Source organism: Coregonus lavaretus (genome assembly GCF_964263955.1).
Source record: "Coregonus lavaretus genome assembly, chromosome: 2".
NCBI classification, from domain to species: domain Eukaryota; kingdom Metazoa; phylum Chordata; class Actinopteri; order Salmoniformes; family Salmonidae; genus Coregonus; species Coregonus lavaretus.
This window is the reverse complement of record NC_139989.1, coordinates 44660577-44672345: the sequence shown is the minus strand read 5'-3', so window position 1 is coordinate 44672345 and position 11769 is coordinate 44660577. Positions and strand designations below refer to the sequence as shown.

The 11769-nt window shown below is 42.9% G+C and overlaps 1 protein-coding gene and 1 pseudogene across 2 annotated transcripts; both read left to right on the top strand.

Annotated features, from left to right (window-relative positions):
* Window positions 1-2292: 2292 nt before the first annotated feature.
* Window positions 2293-7713, top strand: LOC311138277 (phospholipase B-like 1; annotated as a pseudogene). Its single transcript, XR_014615223.1, has 12 exons — window positions 2293-2478; window positions 3875-3922; window positions 4032-4248; window positions 4331-4414; window positions 4531-4672; window positions 4777-4917; window positions 5108-5252; window positions 5471-5671; window positions 6071-6211; window positions 6330-6514; window positions 6664-6770; window positions 6895-7713. The product of XR_014615223.1 is annotated as a phospholipase B-like 1 (transcript).
* A 66-nt stretch (window positions 7714-7779) lies between these two features.
* On the top strand, window positions 7780-10408 carry LOC311138269 (uncharacterized protein). The gene is made up of 3 exons (XM_084172952.1): window positions 7780-8179; window positions 8578-8742; window positions 9417-10408. The coding sequence occupies exons 1-3, from the start codon at window positions 8086-8088 to the stop codon at window positions 9722-9724; spliced, it is 567 nt and encodes a 188-aa protein (XP_084029078.1). The 5' UTR covers window positions 7780-8085; the 3' UTR covers window positions 9725-10408.
* Window positions 10409-11769: the final 1361 nt, after the last annotated feature.

Sequence of the window (11769 nt, the reverse complement as noted above, 5' to 3'; positions counted from 1 at the left end):
GACCAGAGAGCTATTGAAATTCGAAACAATGAAAAACATAGAACAATTAATATAAAATCACCTGAGATTAAAATGGACGAATGAAAGGGTGTACAATATATAAGACTAGTGAGTGGATGTTCTGAAAGTAGTTTGAGGGTTGTAAGTCACATGACCAAGGAGCTATCGACATTTGAACATTTGAAAAAATATATATGTAAAATCGTGTGAGATGAAAATGGACAAACAAAAGGTTGTGTTACATATAAGGCTACTGAGTGGATATTCTGAATGTAGTTTGAGGGTTTTAGGTCATATGACTAAGAAGCTATTGAAATTTGAAACGTTTTAAAATTCTTGTAAAATCTCATGAGATGCAAATGGACAAACAAAAGGGTGTGCAATGTGTAGGCACACTGTGTTTACATTATGAACATTGTTTGAGGTGTGTGGATCACATGACCAAGGCGCTATTGAATTTCAAAATTAAAATAAATAATTTAAAATAGTGCGAGATGTAAATCCACAAGAAAGTGTGTGCAATATGTGTCTCTGCCATCGGGTTAGCTAGAAACAGTTTTGAACGTTTTAGGAGTAATGGTTAAAGAGCTATTGACATTTGAAAAATTAGATTTGTCACTATGTTGACGGTCCCTAACTGCTGTTGGTGGATGTAAGGAAAACTACAGGCGAATATCCGTCGAATATCCAACCTCAATCTGTTTTTATCTCAGTCATGTTTACGTGTGATTTAAGCTATGTTGTCCATTTTAAGGGAATGAGCAAATCCTGCTCGCACGCGCCCCAGTGGCCTAATGGATAAGGCACTGGCCTCCTAAGCCAGGGATTGTGGGTTCGAGTCCCATCTGGGGTGGACTAATTTTAGCTTCAAATTTCCTTTTAATTCATTGGCGTTATGATTGGATCATTAATCGCATTCTGGATTATGTATTTGGTAATGTATGCAAATATTGTGTAATGACTTTAGTAGGGTATTGTTGTTTCACTTTGTAGGCTGATACAAGGGGATCTTTCTTCTGGTGCGAAATCCAGACAGAGGTTAACTAATCGAGATAAATTCACGTGTGTGTCATGAACAACATTCGCAAGAGCAGCAATAGTGGAATCGGCAGGTTCGCCTTCGAAATAAAAGTCACCCATTGAAACGGATGCAAACGGATAAAAATAGTGAAAACATGCACGATTTGGACTAGATAATGCTAAACAACGTTGGAATGTTGTTATATAAATTAAACAAAATACAATTATTAGTTAATTTGAATAAGAAAAAAGAAAAAATCTGTTGAAATCGCACTGTGGATGTATTTTAATTCAGAATTTCATTGGGGGAATACTTATATGCACTGTACAGCCTAACCTATGAATTGTGCACCCATGAAATGGGAGGAGTTTGTAGGCTGTGTGTAGTGGTTATGATATGGTTTGGCTTGGAAAGTTTTTTTTTCGTCTGGTCACATACAGCTGATGTGTTGTGCATTGAAGTCCACAAGCGAAGGGAAAAGGTGAGAGGAGGAGAGCGCATAGATGCGAGAAGGAATACAACGTGGCTGCTATGACAGTGAACTGTGTTTACGTGTGATCAGGGGTGTATTCATTCCGCCGATTCTGTTGTAAAACGTTTCTTAAACAGAAGCAAACGGAACGAAACGGGGATAAACATACCTGGATTTGTCCAATAGAAACTCTTGTTTGCAAGTGGACTAATGATTACACCCTAAATCAGCTAGATGCAGGCAAGAGTGTGCAAGGCGGTATTGAATGTGTCACTGTCTGTCACCTCAAATTTTTCTTTCGACCTGTGGGCACCTATGTTGTAAACTTTAATTCATAGGCTAAGTTGTAGCAACCTCACGATGGGTATAGGGAAAATTTGAGTATCATGTAGTAGCCTAAACCTATTGATGTTACATTGAACTGGGTGAATGGAATATGAATGAGTTATCCAATATGCTGTAATAGAAATAAGGCCGTGCTCATGAAAAAATAAAATACTTCCTCTTAAACGACACCGACCGCCACCGATCCACAGTGCAATTTCAACTGACTTTTTTTTGTCAACTTAACAAATAATTGTCTTTTGTTGAATTTATATAACAACATTCCAACCTTGTTTAGCATTATTTAGTGCAATTGTGGTATGATTCCACTATTTGTATCCGTTTGCATCAGTTTCAATTTGGGAGTTTTATTTTGAAGGCGAAACGCCGATTCCACTATTGCTGCTCATGCTGTTGTTCACAACACACTGGTGATAAATTCCGCACCAGCTCCACCAATAAGGAAACCGTAAACTTGATCCAGACTCTCAGCTCTTCCCTGTTTCTATTTTGTGAATAGTGTGACTTATTCAGGTAGCATTCACTTAATTTTCCTATCTGTAAATCACGCATCAAGAGCTTTATGTACATCGAACAGAAATGAAGAGGCTGTATCTTTTAGTTTTTTTCAATGTTGTTGCGACCTTCGCCAGTACTGACAGTAAGTGAAACATTGTAGCCGAAGTTATTTCGTGAACTGCATTTGTATACAGAGACGACCATGGATTCACGTGCCTGCAAAATATACTGAACAAAAGTATGAACGCAACATGCAACTATTTCAACGATTGTACTGAGTTACAGTTCATATAAGGAAATCAGTCAATTGAAATAAATAAATTAGGCCCTAATCTATGGATTTCACATGACTGGCCAGGGGCGCATAGGCCCACCCACTTTGGAGCCAGGCCCAGCCAATCAGAATTAGTTTTTCCCCACAAAAGGCCTTTATTACAGACATAAATACTCCTCAGTTTCATCAGCTGTCCGGGTGGCTGGTCTCGCAGGTGAAGAAGCCAGATATGGAGGTCCTGGGCTGGCGTGGTTACACGTGGTCTGCAGTTGTGAGGCCGGTTAGACATACTGCCACATTCTCTACAACGACATTGGAGGCAGCTTATGGTAGAGAAATGAACATTTATTCTCTGGCAACAGCTCTGGTGGACATTCCTGTAGTCAGCATGCCAATTGCATGCTCCCTCAAAACTTGAGACATCTGTGGCATTGTGACAAAACTGCACATTTTAGAGTGGCTTTTTATTGTCCCCAGCACAAGATGCACCTGTGTAATAATCATGCTGTTTAATCAGCTTCTTGATATGCCACACCTGTCAGGTGGATGGATTATCTTGGCAAAGGAGTAACGCTCACTAGCAGGGATGTAAACAAATTTGTGCACAACATTTGAGAGAGAAACCTTTTGTGCGTATGGAACATTTCTGGGATCTTTTATTTCAGCTCATAAAACATGGGACCAACACTTTACATGTTGCATTTATATTTTTGTTCAGTGTAGTATCCTTTTGCCATTAGGTTATTCTGAGGTTTTCTGTAGGCGTCTATGCAGATATTTCTATTAGATTACCTTTTACAACATGTACTGCAAGAGACTCTTTGACTGCCCGTTTTTATTCTTAGCTAAGTCTATGAGAATTTCCCTTACACACACAAACACACACAGTAGGCTGACTGACATCTCAGATAGTGAAACTCAGTGAAACTTACAGGGTTGTACTGTGGTCGAGACAATTTGTTCCATTAAATGCAGAAATGAATCAATTTAAACCAATGATAAACCAGGGAATTCCAAAGCTTAGTTGTGTTTTTCCCCCCAATGAGTTTGTTTTTGTTCTGATATTTATTAATTTAATGTTTTTTTAAACATTTGGCTATACTGCACTAATGGAGCCAGAAACATAAGCATTTCGCTGCACCTGCCATACCATCTGCAAGTCTGTGTACACGACCAATACATTTTGATTTGATAATGTCAATAGAAACAATAAGCACTGTAATGTTTATGTTGAAAGTTGACATCTCTGTCAACTGCTTTACAGAGATGAAAGCAGCCACTGTGTACTGGGATGCTACACATTATAAAAAATGTTTTTGTCATTTAGCAGACGCTCTTATCCAGAGCGACTTACAGGAGCAATTAGGGTTAAGTGCCTTGCTCAAGGGCACATCGACAGATTTTTCACCTAGTCGGCTCAGGGATTAGAACCAGCGACCTTTCGGTTACTGGCACATTACTCCTACTGAAAGAAGGAGTAATGGAAAAAGAGGGGGATGCATATGGATACCTCAATGACAGCCTCTCTCAAATGGGCTGGAGTGTACTGGAGATCCGTGCAGGGTATGGGGAGACCCTTGAGCATGACGAGGTCACCTACTTCCTTGCAGGATACCTAAAGGGCTTCCTCACTGCACCGTAAGTGCCTCGGACATTGTTGCATGTCAATTCAATTTCTGATCGACATTGTCATGTTTAATCTTATTTTGTTCTCCATCAGGCAAATGATTAGTCACTATGCCAACATGTATCCCCAGCTGATCAAGGACCCCAAAGTGTTAGGTCCGGTGGAGCACTTCATGGCGTGAGTGTTTTTTCTCCTCAGGCATGATAGCCAATAACCATAGTGAAAAGCCAGGTCAGATCCACATCCTGTCCTTTGAGAGTTGTTAAATGTGCTCTGCTCTGTGGCTCTATCAGGAAGCAGGACTCCTGGACCAGGGAGCAGGTGAAACTGAACAGGAGCACTGATCCTCTGTGGCACCACACCGGCTTCATAGTGGCCCAGATGGATGGACTTCAGGCAGGGGTCGCACACTGGGCCAAAAAACAAGGGAAAGAGGTGTGCTGATATGTCTAGGCATGGATAAATAGATTCATGGATCATCATTCAGTGGCACAATGTGATCTCTAACCTCTTTCTGCATGGTGTCTCCCCCACCTTAGCCTCTGTCCCTGTTTGCTGTCCAGTTCCTGAATGCGGTGGGAGATCTGCTGGACCTGATTCCAGCCCTGGTTCCTGGCACTGAGCCTCCTCTCTGACATTTTAAATTACCAGGAATGGGCCACTGCTCTGCCCTCATTAAGGTTAGAGGTCATTATTTTCTTGCTGTTGAGAGATTTCTTCTGGACAGATCATTAGTTATATCAAATAGTGTGGATCTGTTAGTTATTGACTTACATCAGTCTTGTGTAGAACTCAATATGGTTTTCCCTCTATCCATTACAATCAATGTTTCTATAGTACTCAACACCAGACTCTCTCTCCCCCATCTAGATGCTCCCTGGGTTTGAGAACCTGCTGTTTGCCCACTCTAGCTGGTACACATACGCTGCCACCATGCGCATCTACAAGCACTGGGACTTCTACCTCAGTGAACCCCACACTGCCACGGGCAAGCTGTCCTTCAGCAGCTACCCAGGTAGGTACAGCACCGTATAATGGCCACTGTGACAGTATAAGCGCTACCTGTGGCTGAAGAGATACTTCAATATTTTGGAAGCGCTAGGTGTAGCCACTCTACATTTTCATATAAATGTGTATCTTTCGAGCCTGTATGAAAACTGTCAATGTTATTAACAAGCTTCAGAATTAATCAGTACAGAAACACACACTGTGAGCCCCGCCCCCTCCCCCCAGGCTTCCTGGTGTCTCTGGATGACTTCTACCTCCTGGGCAGTGGCCTGATGATGACCCAGACCACCAACAACGTCTTCAACACGTCCCTCTTCTCCCAGGTCACGCCCCACAGCCTGCTGGCCTGGCAGAGGGTGCCTCTGGCCCACGCCCTGTCACACACTGGGGAGCAGTGGGCCAAGACCTTCTCCAGATACAACTCTGGTGAGGGAAGGAGGATGACACATTCAATCTTATCCTGATTTATCCATTTTAGTCATTTAGCAGACATTTATCCAGAGCGACTTACAGTTAGTGCATACATAATTTTTTTCATACTGGCCCCCCGTGGGAATCGAACCCACAACCCTGCCGTTGCAAACGCCATGCTCTACCAACTGAGCTACATCCCTGCCGGCCATTCCCTCCCCTACCCTGGACCAATTGTGCGCCGCCCCATGGGTCTCCTGGTCGCGGCCGGCTACGACAGAGCCTGGATTCGAACCAGGATGGCACAGCCTCAGACCACTGCGCGACTCGGGAGACTGATAATGGTCTACAGTTGTTGTACATCTTTCCAATGCATTTTTTTCACAAATTTCTTCACTCTCCCTCCCTCTCTAGGCACCTATAACAACCAGTACATGATAGTGGACATGAGAAAAGTGACCCTGGGCCACAGTATAGAGGACGGGGCTCTGATAGTGGTGGAGCAGATTCCTGGCCTGGTGGAGTTCTCTGACCAAACTCAGGCCCTGCGCAGGGGTGAGTCACACGGATATGGATATAGTACTGCCAATAGATGCACATCTTAACCATAAACTTAGCAGAGATAAAATCCCTTGAGGAGATAGTAATTGAGCAAGATCTTCCTCCCCCCCAGGTTACTGGCCTCCTATAATGTGCCTTTCCACCCAAAGATATACACCCTGAGTGGCTATGGGAAGATGTGGGAGGAGTACGGGGAGGACTTCTCCTATGACCTCTGCCCCCGAGCAAAGATCTTTCGCCGGGACCAGGCTGAGGTTAAGGACCTAGACTCCCTCAAACACATCATGAGATACAACGGTGCACCATACGTTCCTTGCTGTTGTCCTTACCTGTGGCCATTTGTTTTTACTTTTGTTAGCTTTTAGTTAGTTCCTTTAGTTAATTTCCTCCCCATGTTCTCTCAGCTCTCAATTTGAGTAGCTGTTAATTGTTCCTTTCTCTTTCAGACTACAAAAATGACCCCTACTCCAAGGGTGACCCATGCAAGTCCATCTGTTGCCGTAATGACCTGAGGGAGAAAGACTCCAGACCCGGAGGATGCTATGACACCAAGGCAGAACCTTTACTAGCGTTCATTCAGTTCAATCTCTAAATATTTTAAGATCATGTAATATATAAACATCTCTTCTCTCTCTCTCTGTCCCTCTCTCTCTCTCTCTCTCTCTCTCTCCCTGTAGGTGACTGATTTCCACATGGCGCAGGAGTTCAGAGCGGAGGCGGTGAACGGGCCCACGACGCAGGGCGACCTCCCTCCCTTCTCCTGGGAGGACTTTAACAGTACGGTTCACCAGGGTCTGCCAGACCACTACGACTTCCCCTTCATCAGCGTGCAGCCTGCACTCTTCATGCCCTAAGAGAGGTGCCATAGGGTAGGAGGGAAAAGGTTGGAAGAGTTGCCTATGGGGTTAGGGTAATGGAGGAGGGAGGTTAATGCAGATAGACTTTAACACCATCATCTTTATTTATAGTCCGATATAGTAACTCAGCCTCAGGGGGGAATTACTGCAATAATGATCAAGCTTCAAGGAATTCTTATTTTATGTGTGTTTTGTCAATAGCCTACCTGCTTTTTTCTTCATGCACTCAGTTTACCTATGTCTTGGACATTGACTACGAGTTGCTGCTGTACTGCTGTCATTTAGACATATTTTGAAACACTCTGAATCAATGTAGAAAATGACTGAAGCCTAGTTTGTTCGGTGCCATCTTTTAAAATTCAGGTCAATGACCTAAACCTAGATTAAAATTCAGTACCTTTTGTATTATAATCAAATCCTGACTGTGAAACTAATTACAATCATGTTGTCATATGTTGAATTCACTAAATGATAATATCAATGCAATTCCCAGGGTTTCATGTTTGTTGCATGGCCTGCTGCTACGGTGGGTGTTTCTATTTTTATACATGGAAGAATATCTTTGAACTTATTTTCATGAATGATGTCTTGCAAAGCTGCACTTCAGAAATGTATATAATTAAATAAATTAGAACAGTGCCCCTAACTTTCATATCTTTATTCACTTTTATGTGCACCCTCAGATGAACACATCTTATCCAGTCAAATATAAATTTTTCTGGTTTAAGTTTGATCTCTTTCTCTGTCTCTCTCTCTTTCTCTCTCTATCTCTCTCGCTCTCTGGGGACACATTTGGTGATTCATCCTTTCCTACAAAAGGAAGAACTGAAACGTCTGTTGAGGGACTCCTCCCCTCCGTTGCCCTTTCTTTTACCCTGTCTCTTTCTGTCTGGTCCAAATGGTTTCACTGAATGTTATTCTCTGGCTCACACACACACACCGCTCCATGAGGACAGAGTGAGGCAGCAGGTTTCTCTAGTGTGGGCATTAATTACATGACCAGGCATCGCCATGGCAAAGAAGACCTGTAATCCGGGCACAACGTGGGACAAACTGCTCATCACCTGTGTCCCCTGGCCAAGGCCTCAGCCAAAGCCAGCCACAGGTGAGTTTCAGTGCTCTGGTTTGCCTAAGGGTTCTATTCAATCCGTATCACGGAAATTCAACATTACAACATGATTGGAATTGAAAGGCAATGTTCCCACGTTAGCAGAGACTGCATTCACGGTAAACGCTGCAGATGTCGGCGCAATAGGAAATTACCTTTACATTTCTAAAGCGATACAGATTGAATAGAGTGCTAATCTTTGTTATCCTCACTTATTGTCTGCAAGTGCTTCTTTTGGAAAAATATTAATTTCACTGGCTTCTCTATGGTATGGCATTGATATGGAGCTAAACTGTATATCCTCCCCATTGGCTATGCGATGGATGCAGCATAGTCATTGATAAGTGACATTGATACAGTATTATGGGGACATTGTTGTCATCTCTTTCCACCAGAATCCCCACCTGTAAAATGGAGTAGCGATGCTCCTCCCCAGTACGACCCGGCAGTGAGTCCAGCTGTGTGGACATCAGTGGTAGTTGCAGTGAACGGCTCCATCCTGGCACTGTTTCTATGGTTCATCATATACAAAATGCAGGCAAGGCGCAATCACACTGCAGGTAAGGAATGCCATTGAGGCTAATGGAGAATGTGTATTTTTATCTGTGTTTCACAGCAAGTGTCTTGTTCAGTGCTTTCATTTGAGTGAAGTGGGGTTGAAGACAAATGAAGCATGAAGCTCCTCTAGTTTCATTTCCCCTCTCTGATAGGCTCTCTGGGGACTACCCTACTGTTTATTTTACTCTTAACACACATCCGTTGGTTTTTGAGGACAAAAAATTTATTCTTCACACCCAATGACCTCACACACTCATACTTACACACACACACAAATAAAACACCCAAATGGCAACAGTTGCTACTACATGTGAGTACACCACTGAACGGTAATGAGATTACTAGGTTAGCTCCATAACATATGGGGATACATGCCCTGAATACCAGCCCTCATTTACACCCCTCCTGCTCACAGTTCACTGTGTTGAGCTAGCTAGAAGACATAGAACAACCATTTAACTTAACAATGTTTGGAATTGGGTCATGGGTAGAGGGCCGGCATTGTTGTATACACATTTCTTAATTTTGCTTTTCCGAGAGAACGTTCTTCTTAACTCTATCCAATTGCTGCCAATTATTCAATGATTCAGATTAGAGGTATAGGTCTTCTTTATCATGTTGATGTAGATTTCTCTTTAGGAGGAATAATGCTGGGTAATGCTTGTTTCTGCTCCAGGTGAACCAGAGGCAGGACTTAACCCTCCAGCTAAAGCCCTGCCGCCTGTGGAGAGAGACTGTACAGCAGCCGTGGTAGAGAGAGAAGAGGAGGTACCTACAACCTGTCCTCAGCTGAACGGTGGGCCCCAAACATGCTTCAGGCAGGAGGCGTCCACCTACAGCGGGGCCTCGGGGTGTGGCGCTCTTGGGGAGGTCACCGGCGTGTTCATGTGCAACGGTCTGAGGGAGCATTGGATCCCACTTCCTGCCACTGAGCTGGGGGATGCTGCTTTGGTGACCACCAAGACTGTGCAATGCTCCGACTGAGAGGACATCGTTTTGACATATAAAACCACATGGCCATTGTCAAGCAAAAGGACTTGTTCTTTGCAGTATTGTTGGTACAATATAGTCATTTAGATGTACTTTTTTACATTTGTAAAAGGTGTAATGACAAACCTGTAAGCCTATACTGTGGGAGGCGACTATGTACTTGTGTTTCTATACTTAAATATTGTCTAAGACAATAAGACAAATCTGAGTAGATTGGGTTAACTCCAATAATAACATGGCTGTTATAGGATATTTATATTTTAACTCTTGTGTAGATTTTGCTGGTAGTTTTAGAACGAAGGTATTATCTGGCCAATTTTATGGCTATTTATTGTGCTGTACATTTGTGTATGATGTGGAAAAACATTGACATGGAATTCATAAAATGCAGCAAAATTATGCAATTTGGCGATATGTCAATGTAAAACCAGTTGTAAATATTACTTTAAAATGAGCAAAAACAAGGAATAACATTTACATTAACTTTATAACTCACTTCTAGATACTGTAGAAGTAAAGGTGACAACTGCTATTAAATTGGGGATATATTTGACACATCACAGTTAACAAAACACAAACTTATTATGTGGAAATGTTACCCCCACTCATATACAGTGGGGGAAAAAAGTATTTAGTCAGCCACCAATTGTGCAAGTTCTCCCACTTAAAAAGATGAGAGATGCCTGTAATTGTCATCATAGGTACACATCAACTATGACAGACAAATTGAGATTTTTTTTCTCCAGAAAATCACATTGTAGGATTTTTAATGAATTTATTTGCAAATTATGGTGGAAAATAAGTATTTGGTCACCTACAAACAAGCAAGATTTCTGGCTCTCACAGACCTGTAACTTCTTCTTTAAGAGGCTCCTCTGTCCTCCACTCGTTACCTGTATTAATGGCACCTGTTTGAACTTGTTATCAGTATAAAAGACACCTGTCCACAACCTCAAACAGTCACACTCCAAACTCCACAATGGCCAAGACCAAAGAGCTGTCAAAGGACACCAGAAACAAAATTGTAGACCTGCACCAGGCTGGGAAGACTGCATCTGCAATAGGTAAGCAGCTTGGTTTGAAGAAATCAACTGTGGGAGCAATTATTAGGAAATGGAAGACATACAAGATACTGATAATCTCCCTCGATCTGGGGCTCCACGCAAGATCTCACCCCGTGGGGTCAAAATGATCACAAGAACGGTGAGCAAAAATCCCAGAACCACACGGGGAGACCTAGTGAATGACCTGCAGAGAGCTGGGACCAAAGTAACAAAGCCTACCATCAGTAACACACTACGCCGCCAGGGACTCAAATCCTGCAGTGCCAGACGTGTCCCCCTGCTTAAGCCAGTACATGTCCAGGCCCGTCTGAAGTTTGCTAGAGTGCATTTGGATGATCCAGAAGAGGATTGGGAGAATGTCATATGGTCAGTTGAAAACTTTTTGGTAAAAACTCAACTCGTCGTGTTTGGAGGACAAAGAATGCTGAGTTGCATCCAAAGAACACCATACCTACTGTGAAGCATGGGGGTGGAAACATCATGCTTTGGGGCTGTTTTTCTGCAAAGGGACCAGGACGACTGATCCGTGTAAAGGAAAAAATGAATGGGGCCATGTATCGTGAGATTTTGAGTGAAAACCTCCTTCCATCAGCAAGGGCATTGAAGATGAAACGTGGCTGGATCTTTCAGCATGACAATGATCCCAAACACACCGCCCGGGCAACGAAGGAGTGGCTTCGTAAGAAGCATTTCAAGGTCCTGGAGTGGCCTAGCCAGTCTCCAGATCTCAACCCCATAGAAAATCTTTGGAGGGAGTTGAAAGTCCGTGTTGCCCAGCGACAGCCCCAAAACATCACTGCTCTAGAGGAGATCTGCATGGAGGAATGGGCCAAAATACCAGCAACAGTGTGTGAAAACCTTGTGAAGACTTACAGAAAACGTTTGACCTGTGTCATTGCCAACAAAGGGTATATAACAAAGTATTGAGAAACTTTTGTTATTGACCAAATACTTATTTTCCACCATAATTTGCAA

Coding starts and splice junctions, on each gene's coding strand:
- LOC311138269 (XM_084172952.1), top strand. CDS start 8,086: ATGGCAAAGAAGACCTGTAATCCGGGCACAACGTGGGACAAACTGCTC. Junction 8,180..8,577: donor TCAGCCAAAGCCAGCCACAG/GTGAGTTTCAGT, acceptor TCTTTCCACCAG/AATCCCCACCTGTAAAATGG. Junction 8,743..9,416: donor AAGGCGCAATCACACTGCAG/GTAAGGAATGCC, acceptor TTTCTGCTCCAG/GTGAACCAGAGGCAGGACTT.